The sequence below is a fragment of the Macrotis lagotis genome, chromosome X (genome assembly GCF_037893015.1).
Source record: "Macrotis lagotis isolate mMagLag1 chromosome X, bilby.v1.9.chrom.fasta, whole genome shotgun sequence".
Lineage (NCBI taxonomy): Eukaryota > Metazoa > Chordata > Mammalia > Peramelemorphia > Peramelidae > Macrotis > Macrotis lagotis.
In genome coordinates, this window is record NC_133666.1 from 4,283,302 (window position 1) to 4,306,578 (window position 23,277).

Consider the following 23,277-nt stretch of genomic DNA (forward strand, 5'->3'; position numbering starts at 1 on the left):
GTGCCGGAGCAACATTAGAATCTAAGACTCCAAGCTTTCAGGGACTGTTGAGGAAACTGGGACTTAGTAAGGTAAAGGGAATTGTGTGAGTTTTCTCACAGACTCTTTGGGATAGAGTTGCCAAAGCTTACTAAAGCTTATGAAGATATACCACTCTGAAGACTACAGGAGAAACTGAGGTCAAGAAGGAAAAATTCACCTAGGGAAAACAACAAAGGGTTCAGGAAGTGCAGCTGACATGCCCTTATGAGGTTTTAGACACGAGAACCTTCTGCTCTGTGACTACAGGGGAACCTGAACCACAGAAGGAACCTGGGGAAATCATGGCAGAATCTTAGACCTAGAGAGGACAATATCTGGAAAGGATTTAAATTACAAGTAGCTAAACCATAAGACAACCAACAAATAAGCAGGAAAAAATTTTCAGTTTTATAAACAATGGTTGATCTTTATTCTGTAGATTACTTGTAATGGAAATTTCTTCTCATATTAGACTATCTTTTATCATATTCAGAGTACATGGCAAAGGATTTCTCTTTTCTCCACTTCTATTTCCATTTAAAATTAAAAAAAAATTGACAAAAATCTCACACAAGACCATCCTGTGATTTTAAAGCAAACTGAAGTGCAGGGATGTTAAAGGACATTTTTGTGATTTCCTGTAGGCTTTTAGAGCTGACAAAATTTGTAGAGGCCTAAGAAGACAAGCCCCTATAATGACTATAAAGGGACCTAGGTTAAGCAGTTAGTTGCAATGACAGGCCCACTGTTGACACGTTTCTGAAACTGGGCTCCATGATCATTACTCTATGACAGGTTCCTTATTCAAGGTCCAAATCCTCTCAATCTGTCGCCATGTTGGAAGCTTCTGGCACCAAACTAACCAGACTTCCATCCAGTGCCATCACAGTCTGTTCTCCTTCTGCCTCCCCCTGTGAAGAGCACCTGGAGGAAGAGAAGTCATCATTCACTGAAGCCCAGCAAGCTCCAATCTCTCCATGGTCTCCTCTTAAAGGCTTCTACTTTACAAAGGATCTATTCCCATTACTTACGAAAACCCTCTGCTTTTCCTTCCAATTCTTCTCTCTAACCGCAGAGCTTTTTCTTCTTCACTGAGTCTAGGGCGTCCCACACCCCGGCGAGCCTTGCCCCTGACTGCTATATCTGCAACCCCCACAGGGGCCTTTGCGGTGGCCTGGGAGGAAGAAAGATCCCAATGAGTTCTCCGTGTGGTCACCTCCTGCTGAGTTAATGCCAATTTTTCTCCCACATCTTACCTTGAAGTCATTTGGCTTATCTTCCTCTTTCCTGCTGGCTGCTTGTTTTCTGGGCCGCCCCCTCCCCCGTTTCTTGAGGCATGAAAATGGCTCCTTGGAAGTTGGAGCCTGATTCCAGCCTTGGAACTCAGGCTGGGCCTTCCCAGTAGACCCAGTCATACACACTGTCCCTACCCAGGGGTTCCAGGAAGCTCCAGGGGCAGGTGACTCAGCTGTCAGAGAAGCAGAGGCCTCTGGGGTGGTTATGGGGGGCCCCCATTTCCAGCTTTGAAGAAACGGAATTTGGGGATTGCCCATTATGGGCAAATCATTGAGTATGAACTGAGGGGCCAAGTGGGTAGCTGGTACAGAGGAGAAACTGAAAGGCTTCTGTGTGTCCTTTTGGAAAGAAGATTCTGATTTGCCTCTAGAATCCTGAGGGAGGAGACATTCCATATTTGGGGCCCTAATGATCCCCTGCTGACTTGCTCTTCCCCTTCCCCTGCCCCTTGGCCTGCCTGTGCCCCTTCCTTTTCCCCTTCCAAAGACAGGTGATGGCTGAGGAGCTGGAGAGGAAGAAGAATAGAACCGACTGTATGTTCTCCTCTTTCCACTCTGGGTGATTCTGGAACTCCATTCCGGGGGTGAGGCTTCAGGGACTGCAGCTTTAGGGGCTAAAATAGGTACATCTGAGGAATGCGGATAAAGCGGATCCTGCAGAAAAAGGGGATCCTAATCAAGGAGAATAGGATTAAAGTGTTCCAGTTAATAGTCTCATAATTTGCATTTGATCCTTTGTAGCCTTTCCCTCATCATACTGACTGCTCTTCCAAGGAAAGAACTACCCAGAGTTATCAGAGAGAATGTACCCTCCTTCCTAATGACAGAAAGCAAAAACTCGACAAGTTGTGTGGCTGCGCTCCCCAAATCATTGTTCCAGGTTCTGCTCTAGCCACGGACTGGAAATTCTGCTTCGGTGGATGAGACTAGACTTCCCAACAATTCCAAATGACCGCTACCCCAGCCAAGCTAAACCTAACCCCACCCCCACAAGCCAGGCAAGCCACCTCTTCTGAAGCAACAAATTAAGTCACCCCTTGAGGGTAAGTTAAGAGACAGACTGGTTTAGTCTGTGAAACCATCAACTCTACTTTGATTGGTACCTCCCATCAGAACTGATGGAGACAGTCAAGAACCCCCAGACCCAAAGAGTCTCAGGAGCAGTAATTCCAGTCCAGTAGCAAATGATTTGCCCTCAGAAACCATTATTTGATCCATGGTAATGATTTTTAAGAAGAGGCATGGCCATCTACCTTTGCCGCTGCCCCCTGAGGACAATAGGACCATTCCATCTGACTGAAAAATGAAATCTTACACATATGACTCTCAGCCTCATTTGAATAGGAGTTTCTAAAGAGCAAGACCTGTCTTACCTTTGTCTTTGTACTCCTAGTTTAGCCCAACACTTGGCAGTTGCTAAGTCCTGAAGAAATGCTTTGAGCAGTCCTTCCTTCTTCTGGACCTGCCTGCTTACCACCCCCAAAATGTTCAGCAAAAAACTCCAAAAAATATATGCTCTGAGGATGCGCAGAGGCAAGGCAAACAAAAAAGAAAGAAGAAAGAAAGCCTTTCATTTCCTGAGACAGCCTGAGGTAGACAGACAGTCATAACCAATGAGACTGTGAAATTGGGGGAGCCCGCTAACTGGAAATTAGAGGATGGGGAATAACCAAAGAGAGGAGGAAATGGGAATGCCGGAAATGACAAGGAGAAAGGGAGAAATGGAGGAAAGGACTATAGAGAGCATTGGGATCTCAGGTTGGAAACAAATCAAAGATTTTCTAGAAATGCGTGGCAGACAAGAAAGCAGAGGTAGGAAGCAGAGAGGAGTAGCTCTTACCACTGACACTTCCACATGAGGCAGTACTTTTCTGTCATGGAGGCCTGGGGAAGAAGAGTTTATCAGTTTGCACTCTTGGGAACTTTACAGGCAATGAAATTAAGTTTTCCTCTATCACTCACCTCTCTGATGTCTACTATCACTGAGGATTTGGGGGTTTCTGGCTAACCCCTGCAGGGCTTCTTCCTCCTGGTCATACTCTTCTGATATCTGTCCCTCTGCCTCTTGCTGAAGCGTTTTTCTGGGGGCCTTTGTTTCCATGCCCTGTGTTTGGGTCCTTTTTCCTGGCGCCCAAAACTCAAATATGTCTTTGTCAGTGATTTGTCTCTCCATTCCCTTCTCTTCTGTCTTTGTTTTACCACAGCCTTTTACGACGTTTCTCTCTGGGATAATTTTCTGCTTCTCTCTACCTGCTATCCATATCTTTCCTCTTTCTGGTATCTCTCTGTGTGCCCCTGGACTCACACATTTTCTCTTGGATCTCTTTGCCTCATTTGCCAGTGTCTTTCTCTTCAAGGTCCCCATTTCCCTTTTTCCCCACTCTGGTGCTATTCTAGGTGTTTCTATTTCTATCACCTGGTTCTCCATGGCATTCTCCATACATTGTACCTGGATCTCTTCATTTGGGTTCTCTGTGTCTCGCCTACTCGTGAATGCTGCTTTTCTGGAGCTCCCAGGCTGTAGATCCCAGGATGTCCAAGGTGGCGAGGGGCAAGCTTCATGGGTTACAATGCAAAAGTCATTGGGTCGAGCTCCTGATGGCTGTGACTGCTCTGAGCAGAATGGCCCTGAGAGATGTTACAGAAACAAAATATAATAAGCTTTATAGAGTCTTCATTAAAACACAAGATAAGGCAGAGGAGGGAGGGAAGAAATTAATGGCTTCAGATTTAGGGAGTCCCAGATACATGGGTGCACCAGATTCTAAGTGAAGTCTTAAACCCAGGTTAAACTGGAGAGTGCCTGGGCTCCTCTTTCAAGTACTACTCTTGTCCAAAGAAAGAGAGCCTTAGCATCTCCCAGGAACTAAGCTTCAGCCCCAAGAGCCCTACCCTCACCCTGGGGCATTTTCCCTTCCAAGTCATCCCCCCTAGGCACACAATGAGAGATCTCTTATTGTGTATAGGGATCCGGGGACCTGTTTCCAGTGTGGGTCTCACCTTCACGGTTGTAATTCACTCTGACAAGGCACTGGGCATTTTGCAGATCTAGATGTGAAGAATCTGAAAAGAAGTTGAAAAAACTCCTTAGTCCAGGAACGGCCACTCAATTCCACCTTCTTGTTTTCTAAAGAAGGTTGGGCATGGAGGGAAAGAGAGGGGAAAACTCCCCATCCCTTTTATTCTGACTGTTTTCAGCACCTTCCACTTCTGGATTACAATCCCCTTCCAAATAATTCTAGGGTCCTTCCCAAAGCACAGGGTGTGACATCTCTAATGGGCTTGTTTCTACCACCGTGCTTACTGTGCTATCTCTTGGGAAGGTTGATAGGCCTGTTTCTAGATTGGTTATATGTCTCTTACCCTGGCTATTAACTTCCATAATGGTCCTTTCCATTTGTTCACCACCTGGGACCCACTCTGGCACACTGTTGGCTTCAGCTGAAGGGTGACCGCTCTTCATCCATGTCAGAGATTCAGTGCCATCTGCACCTGTATCACTGCTTCCATGTCCAGTAATGGGGTGTTGCTCTTTCTCCAGATGTACTGTGAAGAGAATAAGCTGGGGAGCTCCTCCTCTTTTAGAGCTGCATTGTTTTTCATAACTCAGGGTATTACCTCATCTGTCCCCACATTAAATTTAGGTGGTGCTAGTGGAATAGATTTCTTCACTTGCTATATCACTGCTAGCGCTTTGAGATTGGTGCGTGTACAAATGTATTTTAGCCTGTCTCAGTAAAAGACTCTCTTCTTTCAAATATGTGCCTCTATCTTTCCAGGATAAAAGGTTGAGTCCATAACAAAGTGGCAAGAAGAGGTCCTATTGAGACCTACTGTCAACCGTTTAACTGATGACTTTTATTTCTCATTCAGTTTTGAAGAATAACATGGCAGCAGGGAGGCAATGCCATGCCATGCAGAAGTAGATTTCAGAGAGTGAAACTCTGCAAAGTGACCAGTCACCCTTTGTCCACAGAACCATCTGGGATCAGTGATCAGATAGAAATCCCAATGTGTGGAGACAGCCCTGGAGGCAGTGAGAGACCTTAGTCTTTTTAAGCGAGGACTTTTCTAGATCACTTTTGACTGACGCACTTTCTATTCAGTGCTATTTGTGAGGTGAGAGAGGTCAGGAAAAGGGGACAAGAAGGACCACGTCCCCTTCTTCCACACACCCTGAAGTAATTGAAGTTGAGAGGGTAAGATACGTAGGCTTTCTCAATGATTAAAGCAGGGAAAAAGAAAAGAACCACGAAGAGACACTTGCATATTCAAAAAAAATCACTCTAGATGGGGACTACCCATAGGACTTATGGGAAAATAGCAAAAACTGACTATTTACCTTCACGTTGAACCAATCAGGGTGAAAAATGGGCTAAATGTGTTTTGTGAATAAAGGAGAATCGGAGTGATTTGGAGGCTTGTAAATCTCAAGGTATCGTAGCAGGTATTTGGGTAGCATCCCCTCCCAACACAAGAAGAAAAGAATAAGAAAGAGCAAGGAAGGAAGGAAGGAAGGAAGGAAGGAAGGAAGGAAGGAAGGAAGGAAGGAACTTAGGGAATAATGAACTTCGTACATATTATGCAGGCTCTTTTCCCAATTGACCTGCTTTGTTATATGTAAAATTTACCTCTTTCCTTGTTGGAGTCTTCAGGCAATAAAGTCCCCTGTAACAGAGCCCTCCCCTCCACAGGAACAAGAAGCTTGTCCTGGGGTACCGGAAGGAGGGGAGCACTCAGACGGCGATACTGGCAAAGTATGTCAGCAAAGAGTACCAAGTCTCCATCCTTCAACTGGCAGTTCACCTGAGGCCTGAGACGTCTGTGAGGTCTGAAGAGGTATGTACCATTGAGGCTATTACAGTCTCGAAGAACAGGTGCCCCACGTTCAGGTGGAATCTCAATTACTGCATGAAGTCTGGAGATGGATGGGAAAGGCAGCACCACAGTAAACTGTGTTATTCGGCTGATCACATTCTCGCCAGGATACAGCAGGAAATCTAGAGGCACAAATTGGCAGAGTTATCACTTCCAGGTCAGAGATCTGCCCCATTCCTGCTCTTTACTGAGTTTTCTCTTTGTCTTCCTTCATTACGCATTTATGTCTTGTCTGGGAAAACCACTGAGGAAGATCGAGTATTTTCGTTGGAAAAGATAGAGAATGTGCACTCTCTGGGGGGGGGAGGGTGGCTATCGGGGCCCACAGAGTCATGAAAAGGAAGGCTGCCCCCCACCCTGCCTGTGCCGTCACTGACTTGTGTCAGGGCCTCGGTCGTCGTTGAACAGATGCAGCAGTCCCACAGGCTCCTTGTCCACCCATGGTGGGGCCGGCATGACCTGAGTTGGGGGAAGGGGAGGAGAACACAAGGTCAGCACGAGCTGGTTAGACATGGAATGCTCTAGAATGGGGGGGTGGGGTGGAACGTGGCGCCTTTCAGAAAGGAGGGCATCTAGCACAGAAGCTGGCACCGGGATTCCCTCCTTGGGAGATCTGGGCCGAGGCCAGGGAGGAGAGACCCCCGGGGCGGAGGGCCCCAGGGCTGGCTCTGCCACCTACACGCCCGTGACCTTGATCCAGTGTGTCGGCTTCTGTGGGTCTGCAGAAGCCCCAGGGCACGAGAGCAGGGCGAGGGTTCGCCCCCAGCCCGCCTCTTCCACGATGTGGGGACCACCCGGTCCTGAGAGGCCGCAGGGGACCCTCCTCTCCTTGGGGGGGTGCAGGGGAAGGGAGCCCCGCGATGGGGGCGGAGCCAGGGCTGTGGCCCCGCCCCCAGCCACACCCTCTCCCGGGACTCCTCTGGGGGGGCACTGCAAGGAGCCTCCGGCCCTCAGAGCCACCACAGGGGCAGGGGAGGCCCCGAGGGGCTCCCGGAGAGCCCCCCTTGAGGCCCGCGGCCCCTGGTCCTCCCCGGGAGACGAGGGAGCCCAGGAATCCCAGATAACTCACCCGAGGGGTCTGGCCGCGGCTTTCCCGCCCCGAGGAGGGGGAATCCCGGGGCGCCCCTAAGTAGGAGAACGCCACCGCCCCAGGCCTGGATCTGGGCGCATGCGCCCTGCACTGCTCCGGGGAGCGGAGGGGCCCTCGAAAGTCATGCTCTCATTGGCTGCTTCTGCATTCTCACAAGGCCATGTTACACCATGATTGGCCCGCGTGGGCGCTGGGACCAATCAGGGACAGCCTGGTGTGGGTTCCCGTTGGAGCGTTCTAGAACACAGTGGGGGAGGGTGCTGATGGCGGGAAGGGAAAGCACCGCCCCCCCACCCCCGGCCTCAGACAGCCCTCTCTGATTGGTGCAGCGTCCGGGCTGTAACCGTGCTGGGGGTCAGCTGACACACGGCCCAGAGCACCCGGGCTCGGACCACCCCCGTGAGCCCCGCTGCTGCTGCCAGAGAAACAGGGCGGACCAGAGACTGTTGTCGGGGGAGAATAAACTCAGAAAGCTCCTCCTCCCTCTGTGACCGTAAGGGAAACTGAGGCCCGGGGCTCTGCAAGGGCTGCTGGGAGATCAGCCCCTGGCTCCGACCTCCTGAGTAACGGGCTTCAGAAGCAGAAAGACCACCCCGCGGGGGTCCAGCCTCTGGGGGGTCCTTGGAAGCTGACAGCGGGGACGGAGTCGGCGAAATGAGTCGTGTCCACACAGGGGTAAAGGCAGGAGCAGGTTGCCTGACTGTCAGCTGCTGGGATTGGTTTTGATAGTCTCAGATTCACGTACGCCTCAAGCAAGCAAGCTAACATCATTTCCAGGGTTACAGAAGTGTAGTTTTTATCACCAATCATATAATTCTTGTGGTTACAAGTTTAATCATGTGGATACAAGTTTAATTCACTATCATATAGTTAATTCACATTTTTATCCCTCCTCAGACTATGTTGACCTCAACCTGTTACCTTGTTTATTACTACATTGTATCATTGTTAATTCATGTGTAGTTTCTAATTAACCAATTCTTTTAATGGAAAGTTTTTTTTTGTATTTTCTGTGTAAGTATCGTCTTTCGATCTACTCCCTTAACGATCTATAGTGAGGGTCGTTATGGTTGTCCACCCATCCGTTAACTCTTATAATAACCAATTTTTCTTCCAGGCCTTCCTGGTAGAAACCACAGTTTCTTTGACTTTTTTATTCTTTCGCAAGAAACAAGGCTGTTAGAGTTCACATATAGATCACCTGTACTACCTATTCTCTCACCATCTTTTTCATATATTCCTGTGTTTGTTAAGCGGGGCAAAACTCTTAATTTCCCTGTAATTCTATCTGACCCAATTTGTATCTGTTTTCCCTGTATATACTTTGACATCTCCTTGGAATTCCCAGTGTGGAGTTTTCCAGCGATTTCATAATGTTGAAGCCTTTTCTATGCCTCAAGGAGAGGCATTCCTGTTAAATTTGGATAGAGTTTACAATCTGTGTTATTCAAGGAATTTCTCAGAAATCCTCCCTTTATAGTCATTCCACTATTAGGGTGAGTAAGTACTGCAATCAATAATAGACCTCTAGATATTGGTATGCATGGAATCCCTATCTATGTTGAAGCAGGAAATGTTGTTCCATCAGGCGGTGTGAGCGCCTTGAGTCTTCTTGCTGCAATGGTGTCAAGCAGGTTAGACACCCTGGCTCCCCACAGTAGGGTAGGAGAAATTTCTCAAGCCATTTGAGAATGTATGTTTTCCCCTCCTTCAGCCAAGTCTATTCAGAGTAAGATTTATGCAGGACTCAAATCCTCCTTTCTTTGTCTTTACTATAATAGGTCCTTTGTGACTCATAACTTGTGGTGTTATTTAAACTCCAGTGCCTCCTTCTCCCTGTATAATTTTCTTTTCCATGTCTTAATTGTTTTATAGCTCTTGTACTCATATCTTCTGTCAAAGAATATTCTTTTTTATCTATCCTGAGACAAGAACAATTCTCAAAGGTTTACTGAGTGATGGATTGATTTAGGAGCTTCACCACCTCATAATCATTTCATACCTACACCCTTCGTCCAAGTACCATCACCCTCGACAGTCCCATTACAAATGAAATTCTCTTCAGATGCCTCTGCTTTCTTATGCCATCATAATGCTGTTTCCTTTTCCCATGTCCTAATTGTTTTATAGCTCTCTTGTGTCCCTTCTCTCTATGAAAGTAGACGCCTTTCAATTGTACTGATAGAAGAGTAATTCATGAGGCCTATAAGCATTCTTACATCACTAGAAATAATAAATGCATGCGCTTTTCAGATTATGATGCAATAAGTATTACATGCAATAATGGGTCATAGAAGGGAAATATAGTCCAAAAATTAATTGGAAATTTAATCAACTTAATTTTAAAGTTATTTAAAATAGTCGATTAAAGAACAAATCATACAAATAATCGCTTCCTCCATGAAAAATTATACTAATGAGGCATCATACCAAAATTTATGGGATGCAGTCAAAGAAATTTCAGGGCAAATTTTATCTCTCTAAATGCTTATTTGAATAAAATAGAGAAAGAGAAGATCAGTGAATTGCGTCTGCCACAAGGAAAAGCAAATGAAAGATCCCTAATTAAATACAACTTAGAAATTCTGAAAATCACAGTAGAGGTTAATAAAAGTTGTTGTGTCATATGTATTCCAGGCTAGGAGCTATGAAGGGTTAACACAGAAATAGTTATGTGCTTTAACGTGCAAGATGTGCTTCAGAGCTTAGACAAGTGAGTAGCTGCATGTGTGAGCTAGGAGGTACATTCCCAGGCCCAGATAGATAGCATATTCTGAGATAATTACCTTCTGCACTTTGTTTATCAAGTCACTGTTTGGTTCTCAAAACAATCTTCTCTCTGTTTAGCAAAACACTGTTTTGTTCTCAAAACAATCACCTAAGAAATACACAAGGTATGCATGTGAAAAAAATGCTTGATAAATGCTTATGTAATTGGGTACGTAAATGTAGAGTATAAAAGTATGTATCCAGTGATCAATAAACGAACCAGCTTATGCATCATATTGATGTCGGCCTGGCTTCCCTCCTCCGGACTCGGCAAAAAGTGAAAGTTATTTTTTATCTTCCTTAGGGATATGATTTCTCTCTCATCACACTCAATTCGGATCAATATGCAACATGGAAACTAAGTGAAGACTGACAGATTGCTTTCTGGGGGGTGGGAAGGAAGTAAGATTGAGGAGAAATTTGTGAAACTCAAATAATATTTTCATTAAAAAAATAAAAAAATAACAGTGAAATTTAGAAAACTGATAAATAAAATTCAGTTCATATTATGAAAAAAGAAAAGCAAAGCATTGGTTAATCTGATTGATCAAAAGAAAGAATACCAAAGATCCAGTACCCAAAATGAAAAGGATGAACTAAGTAGCCATGAGGAATAAATTAAAGAAATGGTGCAGAGCTATTGTGCCCAACTGCATATCAATAAATTCGATAACTTGAGAGAAATAGATGCATATTTACATAAGAACAAATTAACCAGATTAACAGAAGAGGAAACAGAATACTTGAATAGCCCCATTTCATAAAAAAGAAATTGAAGAAAGCATTAATAAATTACTTTAAAAGTTTCCAAGTCCGGACGGATTTGCAAATGAATTCTACCAAACTTTTAAGAAACAATTAATTCTACAGAAACTATTTTTAAAAACAGAAGGAAGAAGAAGTAGTTCTACCAATATGGCACCAATATGATGGTGATATCTATACCAGGAAGAGTCCAAAGAAACTAAAAAAAAAAGAAAATGACAGATCAACCTTCCTAATGAACATTGATGCAAAAATTGATGGAAAAATCTCAAATAAAATTTTAGCAAAGATATTACAGCAAGTTAGCACTAGGATAATACTCCATGATCACACAGAATTTATAACAGGTAGGCAAGGATAGTTCAATATTAGGAAAACACTCAACATCATCGAACATATGAATATCAAAACCAACAGAAATCATATGATTATCTCAATAGATGCTGAAAAAGTCTGTGACAAAATACAAATTGCATTCCCAATAAAAAGACTAGAGAGTATAGAAATTAATGGAATTTTCCTTAAAATGATAAACAGTATTTAATGGGCATAAGCTAGGAGAATTTCCAATAAGATCAGTGTGAGACAAACATGTCCATTATCATCATTACTATTCAAATTGAATTAGAAATATTAGCTTCAGCAATAAGAGAAGAAAATGAAATTGAAGGCAATAGAATTGGCAGTGAGGTAGCAAAACTGTCACTCTGGGCAGATGAAATGATGGTATAATGAGACAACTCTAGAAACTCATCTTAAAAACTACTTGATATAATTAACAGATTCAGCAAATTCACAGGATACAAGATAAACACACATAAATCATATGTCTTTCTATATATGAATCACACACCTTTTCCAAAAATAATCCCTCCAAATGTCCCAATACAAATACGACCGTCAAAAGCTAAGAGTCTGACCACCTCACAGCAAATTTATAGCCATACTCCCTTTTTAAGTACCCTCCCTTGCAATGACCCAATAGGAATACAACTCTCAAGAGCTAAAAATTTCATCCCATTACAGTAAATTTATACTATCTTCTGCCATCTTTCACTTGTCCTAAGAGAAATATCATTCCACATAATTAACTAGCATTTCCCACTTTGTTTTTTTTTAACTTATACTTCTAATACATTATACATCTTATACATCTCTTCAGTCTTTTATTTGAAAATTAAATTTTCTGTTCAATTGTAGTCTTTTTATCAGGTAAATTTGAAAGTTCTCGATTGCGTTGCAAGTCTACCTTTCCCCTGAAACAATGTGCTGAATTTTGCAGGGCAGTTGATTCTTGGATGCAATCCAAGGTCCTTTCCCTTCCAGAATATCATATGTCAGTCCTTCTGATTTGTTAATGCTGAAAATGCTAAATCCTGCTTTGTTCTCACTGTGGTTCCTTTAATTTGTTTCTTTTTGTCTGCAGTTGCTTTCTTTAACTCAGAAATATTGCCTATTGTCATTCCTTGGAGGTTTCACTTTGGACCTCTTTCTGGAGTGATTGATGAATTATTGTAAGGACTATTTTTCTTCTTCTTCTAGGATATTCGAGCACTTTTCCCTGATAGTTTACCACATGTTACTGTCCAAGCACTTGTTCTGATGGTGGTTTTCAGGTAAATGAGTAATTCGTAAACTATCTCTTCGGGGTCTTTTTTTCCAGATCCATTATTTTTCCTCAGAGGTACTTGTCAGCCTTTTACTGTTGTTTGATGAAAACTTGGTGTCACACAGAGTCATTTGCTTCCATTTGTCCAATTGTACTTTTAAAAATTTTATTTTCTTCAGTTTGATTCCATTTCAAGTTGGTTAATTTTATTTGCTGACGGATCGATTTTATTTTTGAAATTATTGATTTCTTTGGATAACATTTCATAATTCTTCTATGTGACTCTCATTTCTTTTCTCCATTTTTCTTCTTCCTCTTTTCTTCTGTTTTGAAAATCCTTTTCTGGCTCTTCAGAGCGAGCTTTTTTGAATTAAGATCAGTTCTTTTACCCCATCGAGGCTTCACCTGGAGGCATTTTGTCCCTGTTTTCCTCTCCTGAGATGGCATTTTTTCATACTCTATCACAATAGTAGCTGTCAATGGTTAGTACTTTTTTTTTTGACTTTTGGCCCTCTTATCAATTGAGCTCTGTTCTTATGGTCTAGGCTAAATAATCCCAAGTTTGGTGTGGTTTTTTTTTGGGGGGGGGACCTGGGTCCTGATGCCTGACTTTCCATTCTGATATTTCTGAGGCTCCCAGGTTGCTCCCTATGCTAGTGTAGCCCAATTCTGCAACAGTTTCCCAGGGCTTAAATCCTTGTTCTCTCAGCTGGGGATGAGGCCCTCAGTGCTCTTGGAGCTGCACCAGGACCTTTCCTTTGATGTGACAAATAAAGACTTTCTCTGACTTCCCAACTCTCCCATCTATGCTGGACTTTTTACCCAAACTACAGGCCTTTTCATGAAGTTCCTTCAAGAGCTTAATGGCTTCATTTTCTTTTGGGGGGGACTCTTCCTTTTAGGATCTAATTAGAGACTCCATTCAAATTTGTTTCTGGAAAAGCTCCAGGAAGTTACTAACTTTGTGCCAGCATCTTCTTTCTGCCCTGGGAGTGGCTAAGGATTTTGTTGAGCTGAATCGCCAAATATACAAACTCTGCTACAGAGATCCCAACTCTAATGAGCTGGTCAGGTAGGCTGAATGCCAAATATAGCTTTGCCAAGATAATCTTTTAGACTATTTATAGAGAACTCACAAAAGGCAAAGGCTGCACAGATGCCAAAAGAAGATATGCAAGGATCTTGAGAGGTGTCTTAAGAACCTTGGAACTGTTTGTGAGACACAGGAGACATGGGCACAGGACATCTCAGCATGGCATGTCACCATGAAAATAGATGTTGTGTTCTTTGAGAAAAACTGAGTTGGAGTAGTTCAAAAGAAGTCTGAGATGTGTAAATTGAAAGACTTCTCTATTCCAGCTGTTCATATGGGTTATTTGTGTGTAAGCTCCGGTAGAGACTTCAGAGCTCATTTTAGTCTGACATACAAATGGATGCGTTTGTGTCCTGATATGTCATTTTGGTCCCACTTTGAGCCAGCAGCACCTTGTTTACATTTTTCCAAAATACTCAATAGATGTCTTTATCAAAACCTAAAGTTTATGGAATTCAAGAACACGGAGGGCAATCTATGTCTGGAATATCTAGGGTTGAAGGAAATTTCAGAACATAGAATTCAGACTGTCAGAACTAGGAGCTCACTTAGCATAGGCATTTGCTGAGTTGTGTGTAAATTCCAAATCAAGGTGAGATAGATACTAGAATTTGTTATGACAGCATTGGCAGGGATTGTATTAGATAGACTGTGAGAAATGTCTAGATCCTAAGAAGAGAAATTTCCAGAGTCAGTGGGATCCTCAACTGAGAATGTCGGGATTGTTAGGATCCATAGAGCAGAGAATGGCAGTAGGAAGAGAACAAGGGTCATTAAAACCAGGAGCGTCTTTATAACACAGAATGTCAGAATGTGCCTTGAAGGCAGACAAAGTCACAACTGGGGATTCTGGGAAGTGGTAAATCGTCAGTTTTGGCAAACCAAGCAATGTGCCTAGGAAGGAAGCTGCTTGGGTATGTGCTCAGTGGACCAAAGTATAATCAAGAAGCCACTGTAACCTTTTGTAACAGTTTATTTAATCATATCAATATATTTTATATCAGACACAATGATGGTACATTAATGAAAATGGAGGTCTTTCAATACCTAGATAATTCTTCAAAGTGCCAAGAGAATGCCTCTTTTTCCTTAAAGTGATAAGGGAAAAAAAAATAAAAACGTGTAATATCCTGAAATCTCTTCCTCACTGGACAGGTCTTGATATTCCCCTAAATGATAATGATTGTGGAGTATTTTGGGGAAAAGAATAGATGTCAAGTAGTTGGAATCAAAAAAAAAAGTACTGGATTTGTAATTTGTCATTATTATACTGATAAGGCAGAAGAGAAGTGTAGTGAAAGAATAAAGAATTGAAAAATCGATAAAAGAAGGAATATCATATATCTGAGGAAGCTTTTCTATGGAGAACCCACACAAGGCAAGTGCTCACAAGAGGCTCAGAAGAAGCGATGCTGGAACACCCCGAAGGTCCCTCTGAGGAACGTTAGAATTGACTGTGCAGCATGGAGACACTGGCGCAGAAAGCACAGCCTGCCATGCCCTCATCAGCGAGGGGGATTGTGCTCTAAGAACAAGGCAGAATGGACGTAGCTCAAAGGAAATGTGATGTCTGTAACTTAGAGTAATCAGACAGGTGTTCCTGTGGACTGTTTGTGTCCAACCAGGGCAGAGTATTCTGAGCTCCTGTTGCTCTGATCAGCCACAGCCTGACGCAGTGTCATTTGTTTCAAATGTACTGATGTCATTTGGAGTGTCTTCGATAAGTGAGGATAAGAACCAAACAAACAACTCCATGCAACTAAGAAAACCTACCCTGCACCCCTTCCCCTGAGTTCAAAAGGAATATTAGAAGATATTTCAGCATTTAAAAATCAAAGAATAATTTAGAGATTTACAGTAAAGGTGACACATTTCAGTTACAAATTTAGTCTATCATTAGCTTCCACTGTAATAATTTTCTTCAATCCAGCAAAAGGTTTTCCAGTCCTTCTTAACTCTCCTTATCTTTCACTCTCAGTGTGATCAGGGTAGAAACGATCTGGAAGAGCCTCTTCTAAAACCTTGTTTCCCACTGAAAGTCTGAGCACAGGGTCAGTGGAAGTAAGTCCAGGCTTCCTGAGCTTCTGAATTTTGTCATTTATTACAGTTTGGAGTGAGAACTGTTTTAATGGCTTTATATTAATAGGCTTATGCAAGTTTTTATTTGAAAACAAATGAACATGTCCTGTCATGCAGACAACTTGGAAGAGGCTACTTACAAATGTGTGGCCCAGCTACAGCCTTCTGCACCTTTCTAAGTTCCCTGAACTTGCTTTATTGTTCTCACATCACTCTTCTTGTGAAGAGTTAGGGGAATAGTGGGTGTTGGGAATTGAGGCCAGGACTCTAATTCCTCGCTTGGAGTAGTGGTGTGTCCACAGCATCCTTAATCATGTATCTTTGACCGTGGTCATGCAGGCACTGGCTGTTTGGGTTTGGTTCTGTCTATGAGGAATCACTATTTACACTTGCGAAAGCATGGGTGAAAATGAAACAAAAATTTATTTAAAACGTTACCAGACATAGGAAGGGCTGGGAGAGAGTGAGAGAGCGAGAGAGCGAGAGAGCGAGAGAGCGAGAGAGCGAGAGAGAGAGAGAGAGAGAGAGAGAGAGAGAGAGAGAGAACAGCTAAGCACTGTTGACTGGTCCACAGTTGAGAAGTCTGTGGCCCAGAGCTGGGATCCAACTCAGGTTTTCCTATATTGCTTCTCCTAGTAGAGCAAGAATTAGGTAAAGCCTAAGGAGATCATGATACAAATTTTACATTAAACAATGAATTAGTGATACATCAAGAATGGGGGGGGGGTCACCACCAAAGCATCGATTAAGTTTATAACTCTTTCTATTACAGACATAATTCTCTATTTCTACTCATTTTACATCTCCAGAGGAAGGTCTTAGTCAATTTACATCTCCAGCCAAGTTCTACATTCACAATTCTCTTCATCTTTCCCCTGCATCAGTCAGAGGGGGGCTGGGGTCCTTCTTCCTCTGGCTGGTGCAAGGTCAGTGAGGAGAGAAGGAAAGTCATCCATAGCTGTCTATGAAACTCTCCCAGAGTCATTGGCTGGGAGGGGACCAGGTGCCTGGTCTTGCAGGAAGGGTCTCCTTGTCTCCTGCGGGAGATTCACTGCCTAACCTGTTGGTCCCCTAAGGTGACAGAACAGGGACAGGTGAGAGACAAGGGTCCAGGAGCATGGTCCCCCGGCCTGGATGGGTCAATCCCTCCTCCAGGTATGAAGCCTGATATGGTCAAAACATAGGATCTAAGATTTTACATGGTCAGGCCTTGTAGTTTATCTACAGAGGATCACTGACCCTCAATTCACCCTTGATGTACAGGGAGGGGAGAAGAGCAGGATTCATCTCATGCGCATATTTTATTTTTAGGTATTTGCAAGGCAAAGGGGGTTAAGAGGTTTGCCCAAGGCCACACAGCTAGGTAAGTACCAAGTGCCTGAGCCTGTATTTGAACCCAGTACTCCTGACTCCAGGGCTGGTGCTTTATCCACTGCCCACCTAGCTGCCCCATTTTTTTTAGGATCATGCACATATTGAAAACAGTCTGAGTATTTAAAAAGACCACTGAACACCCTTGACTGGTCCTGGCCAGACTCTCAAGGCAGTACTTGATTCACATTGCCTATCTCCTCAGGAACTAGCCATGCCTGAATGCAAACAGTATAATGCTTGGGGCTCCAGGAGGGGTGGCTCCCTCCTCGGGCAACCTGGACAATTTGGTTTTATTCTATAAAAAAATGGCAGGAAGTCTTCTTATTCTCCAGCTGTATGAGATCTAATTAGACCTTAGCCTAATTGGAGTCTCACCCACCGAGAGGGTGCTCTGCCCATGACCTTCCGGATTGGGACTCTCGAGGCTGTACACCAGGACACCTCAGTGTCTGTTGATTCAGGTGTTGAAGCTGCCCCAAATCGGTGATGTTTTCTCTTAATAGTTATGTTTATGTAGGCTTTGCTCTTCTTTGTATTATATTAGGACTCATTGGTTACTTTTGCTGTAAAACTGCTTTATTTCTACCTGTTTTATAATCACATTATTCAATATAAGTTTTAGTTTTGTTGGTGTAAACGTGTCATGTTGTACCAACAAGTCGAAACCAAAACTCAGTTATCAAACATGCCTTCAAAGTAAATATTGATCCTTCACTTCCATGAGTTCCCAGGAGTGACTCGAAGATGTTCTCGTCTGGCATTAGTTGTGCCCTTTTTGTACTCTGACCACATGCAGGTTTGCACTAAGGTCTGCCTGAGGAAGACCCTGAGACTGTCTCTGGACACCTCTTATTGCTATCCTCGGTTCAGTCCCTGTTCCTGACATGGGGGCACTAAGCATTTACTGAAATGGGAGAGTAGGTGGCAGGAGGGTGGGATGGGGAAAGTTTTACATTTTTCCTTCTGGCTTCCTACTCCCCCCAAAAGAAACAGGGATCAGAAGTCCCTGAGAAATAGGAAGATGCTCAGCCATGAGGTGAGGTCAGCTCCATGCAATTGCAGAGCAGTGCCAGCCAGAATGATGAGCCCAGGGGGAACTAGGTGGTGCAGGGGATAGAGCACCAGACCTGGAGTCTGGGCAAGTGGCTTTACCCTATTTTCTTACAAACTCCCCCCCCCCAAGTGATGAAGAGTCCAGGATGGGGGGCTTTTATAAAACCACCTGCCCATATTCTCCCTGTCCTGTGTGGATGATGGATCTCTCCTTTCTTGGGTAGAATTGTCCCAGACTGCTGTGTAAAGGGGCTTCCCTCCCCTCATGTTGTTCTCTGTGTCTCTGCAGTCTGTCATCTCTGGACTGGGCCCAGCCTCTGACAGAATGGTCAGTGGAGGAGACTACAACCGTCAGGCCACAGGACAACGGGCTCTGTGCCATGCTCTGCAGTCCCCATGATGTGGATCTCAATGGACCTTGACCTTGGATTGTTCTCAGGTCCTGCTCACATCAGGATCCTGACGTGACTCGTAACAGACAGGACATGTATTCCAGCCAAAATCTACACTGAAATCCTTGAAGCACCCCATGTAACCTGAACAGCTTTTGAGGGGGCCTTTCCCTCTGCAGGGCTCCCCAGATCTGTGCAATCTCCAGGATCTTTGTTTCAATGCAGAAATTGTGGAATCCAGGAATTTCAGTTGCCTCCTTTCTGCCAGGAGAGCACAGAGGGAGCTCATCTTCCTGGACCCCTCCCCGCTTGATTGACTTCTAGGGGCCTAAGCTGAACAGACTTTACCCATTCCTTTCACTGTTCAGAGTTCCCTGGATGTCGGTATGGCTTGTTGCTCTTTGTATCTCTGTCATTTACAGAGTGCATCCATCGCTGTCAAGGAAAGGACCAGACACAACACAGATTGGACTCCCCTGTAGCCTTCATGGCCTCTTTGAGTATCCTGCCATCCCCACCCTCTCTCTCCTTCCAAGCAGGGAGTGGGGGAGTAATTGCAAAGAGAAAAGGAGGCCAGCTCAGAGAAGAGCCCTTGGACCATCCTTGGCTCCCCTCACTCCTTGTCCTGACACGTTCCCTTTTGTCCACTTCCCTTGGCTGTTCTTTGCTCTGGGGCTCATACATACCAGTCTTCGGCAGGGGAAGAGTCTGGAGGTGACTTGGAAGACCTCAGGCCACGAAGCCCCCGGGCCCAGTTCCAGGCAGGAGGCATCAAAAGTCAATTATAGCAGGTCAACTAAAATCCTTCAGCTATTGGTGACAATTTGACAGGTTTGCTGAGCTTATTTTAAAACATAAAACATTTCACTTATCCATATTCACCAGTCTGGTACATAAGTCTTACAAAGAAGTAGGTACATTAGCAATACTGAGCTGCTGGGTGGGTCAGGGGCATCGTGGGAAGTTTGTAGCATTAACTTCCAAATGTCATTGTTTTAAAATTTATGTTTCCATTCTGTGAATTTTTGTGAGAAGTCTCTTTCAGTGATCCATTAAGCATTTCTGTTATGGATCTATGTAACTCACTGAAAAAAAAGTATTAGTTTACTCAAATGTTTCAAAGAGATGCATATCATTGCTTTCAGAATTCTTTAAAATGATTAGAACATCTTAGGTGATTTTAAACTTTCTCTCTTCTTGGGTTATTATTTTCAATGCATTGTGATTATGTGACTTGCCCAAAATCACACAGCTAGGTTATTATTAAGAGTCTCAGACTGGATTTGAGCTAAGGTCCTCCTGACTCCAGGGCTGGTCCTCTATCCACTGTGCCACCTAGGTGCCCCAGACTTCAAATTTTCAACCTATGTCAATAATTCCATTATAATTAAACAGGAATTAGAATGATCAGGTATTCAAGTCTATATACATATATATATATATATATATATATATATATATATATATACATGAATTATTAGGTTTCACAAAACAATATTTCCATTATTATACGGTACATTATTTAGTTATATCAGGAACCCTGGAGGTGGTCCTGATATTTTCCCTTTCATTATCCCTACAAAATAATCAGCTATTAATTTCTGGTTTCAGTACTATTACGGTAACTTCAAATAGTTCATGTTTTTTCACAACAGACAGCCAAAAGTCAGAGAACCCATAAAATTCCTAAGAATGTCACCGACCAGCTAGTTATCTTACTAGGAGCTACATAATATTAGTTGATAGATTTCATTTTCAGAGACCCTGATTGGGTGTTATCTCTTCCTGGCCTCTTAAAGCTTCTTGAGGGAAGGATCACTCTTCCTGTCTAATGTCTTTCTGAGTTACAATTAAAGTAGGGAATGATATTCTGAGACAAAATCACCCTTGTTTCCAAAGACCTGAATTTATGACCACAAAGAAATGAAACAATAAGCTCCTCAGTCCAGTAAACAAGTTACAAATAGCTGCATATTTCCCTTTCATAAGCCCAAGAGAATACTTAGTCTCCTTAATTACAATAGGTGTCAATCAGTATTAGGTTAACAGCAAACAAATTAGCTCATAGGTGAGAACCTTTCACAAAGGTATTCCTCACAAAGCTTCCATATCAGACACACACACACACACACACAAACCTACACAGAAACACACACACACACACACAGACACACAAACAAACACACAAACATACACAGAAACACATATAAAAAGCAATGCAAACCACATCAGGGACCGAGCTTTTGTCAAGCCTGGAAGAGCCAGGAACAGCTAATCTGTTGATCCTGCAGAGATTTTTTAAGGAGCTCTTCAAATTGAATAAAGATGAACAAAAGCACAGCATTGTGTCCTTTGGTCTGGCTGCCAGTAATGTAGAGAACAGTGAATTTGCAGAAACAGAATCTATTAAATAGGTGGAGCTTCCCTCTCTTGAGATTCTGCGTCCCTTGGACACTGTTGACTGTATCTGGTCTCCTCTTGACCCTGTTCTTTGTACCTTATCCTCCATTTCCATCTACACCTGACCTTGGCCTGTACACTGGCAGGCAGGAAATGATGTGTTAAAATTGGAAACTGAGTACCTTGAGACAGGAAGGACTAGTACACACCTTGCCAATGGAGGTTACCTGCTCCAAGGTGAAAGACCACACCCCAAACACCACCCTCTGTCCAGTCTACAATGGAGGGGTATTTAAAGGAAAGTGGCATCCCTTCATTCTCTTGCTTCTTCCCGCCTCCCATCTAAAAGGAGGCTTTTCTCTGGCTCTTCCTTAAACCATGTGGCCTGGTTGACCCAAGCCTCATGGCTGCCTGCCCTTTCCATACATGTGGCTTTTCCTTTAAACTCCTCTTAACTTTCTTCTCACTTTCTTCTGTGTTGTAACTTCTTTTAATAAATCTCTACTTTCTTTTACACCTGCATTCCTGGGTCAAAAGTGTGATTCTTCACAGGCAGATAATCAAACCGAAGAGACAACACGACCAAAGTCTGGTTTGTTCTAAAAAGCTTCCTATAGATTCTCATCTCGAACTAGATTTACTAACCTGATTCAAAGGAGGATCGTCTTTGCAAATTCAGATTGAGATCAAAAGGTATTAAAATTCCCTAGTAAGAAGGCAGACTCACACCCTACACTCAGTTATTGATTATTTAATTTTAAATGTCTTTTTTTGAAACAATTATATCCCAAACCCCAAATAAAAGGAATAAACATTTAACTCACTTTTAACAATCAGGAACCATTTCAAATATGTATTACACACACACACACACTCACAGAGGAGTTTAGACACATAGACACCTACAGACACAACTTCTTTGAACTAAGATTTCACTTTGATCCAATTATGCTGTCAGACTTGAAGTGGCCAGTTCACTTAATTCTTCAGTTTAGAGATCTATTCTCAGCTCTCCAGGCCAATGAAGAGATGTGAAAAGAGTCACAGGAACAAAACTACACAGAGCTCTCTAATTTGAAATGTATTTTTAAACACACACACACACACACACACACACACACACACACACACAGACATACAGACACACAAACATATATCTGGGATAAAAATCTCAAGAAAATTTTCAGAGATGGATTCTGAACAAAAGGAAGGATTTTCGTGATTTTCTTGAGAAAAGAATGAACTCACAATATTACATCAAGGGTGAGATTTTGAGCTACACCGAAAGGACTATCAAGGGAGCTTATGTGGCCTAAGGCAATGTCCCTCTCCTCGCACCTTCCCCATAACTCACTGGCTGAGTTTTTCAGGGTTGCACTCTACTGTGAAAATATTATCCAGCAGCAAAGAAAAGAGTGAAAAGTTTTCACAAAATATTCCCTTGTTGCCAAGTTTTCAAGATTTAAAGATTGAAGACAGAAGATTTCAGACCACCGAAAATGCAAAGGAATTTGCAACACCCAGGGATGTTCAAACTGCTCAGCATTTTATTATGGAAAAATGTTGCAAGGAACACAGGGTAAAAGTATTAAGAAGAGTAGTGAGTGCCCTGTGGACAGACCAGGTGGAGAGAGAAAGGAGAGAAAGAGAGAGAGAGAGAGAGAGAGAGAGAGAGAGAGAGAGAGAGAGACAGAAAGGCAAAGACACAGAGACAGACAGAGACAGAGAGATACAGAAAGAGATGTAGAGACACAGACACAGAAACACAGAGACACAGACAGAGAGAGATGGAGAGACAGAGAGAGAGAGAGAGAGAGAGAGAGAGAGAGAGACAGAGAATGACAGAAAGCTATGGCGGTTTGCTTAACCAGGCTACTCGGGGGGACCCACAGTGCTCCATGTGGATTAAGGAAGAACCAGAGAAAGTCCCTTCCTTCGGGGTGGGAGGCTGGAAGAAGGGAACAGGTCCAAGAGGCTTCTTAGTATATACCCTTCTGGGGTAATCTGGATAGAGGGTCGCGCTTGGGGAGTGGTCTTGCAACTTGAAGCCTGGTATCCTCCAATGGCAAGCCATGTACTGGTCCTTGATCTTCAAGTTCCACATGTCATTTCCTGCCATACCAGCATCCATAGAACAGTTAAGTTAAAGGGGAAATTGGGGACAAGACAGTCAGGCTACAATCAGTAGAGGGTGAGTTCACATCTCAAGAGGGGGCGCCTCCCCCCACTTAACAAGATTTAACAGCAGATAAGATCACAGATTCTGGTGCTGCTCCATTTGTAATTTTCTAAATCATTTCCCTGCATTATGCCCCCCCCCCCAAGATTAGTGGGGATGCAGATTCTTCTGGGGCTTTTAGAGTCTTTTTTGGAGATGAATGTATTACAGTGAAGACTTCATTAAGGCATTGTATAGGGAATGATTGGCTGGCACAGCTGGCTGGCATCCTGTAGAGGCT

At 43.4% G+C, this 23,277-nt stretch overlaps 1 protein-coding gene across 1 annotated transcript; it reads right to left on the reverse strand.

The window, feature by feature from the left end:
* Positions 1–453: 453 nt before the first annotated feature.
* LOC141498581 (uncharacterized) lies at positions 454–17,372 on the reverse strand. The gene is made up of 13 exons (XM_074201788.1): positions 17,349–17,372; positions 7,593–7,994; positions 7,439–7,521; positions 7,264–7,354; positions 6,572–6,653; positions 5,948–6,316; positions 4,680–4,862; positions 4,317–4,379; positions 3,279–3,944; positions 3,157–3,200; positions 1,278–1,970; positions 1,053–1,195; positions 454–945 (listed from the first exon to the last, which is right to left on the reverse strand). Exons 1-13 carry the CDS (start codon positions 17,370–17,372, stop codon positions 843–845), a joined length of 2,946 nt encoding a protein of 981 aa, XP_074057889.1. The 3' UTR covers positions 454–842.
* Between the last annotated feature and the right edge of the window lie 5,905 nt (positions 17,373–23,277).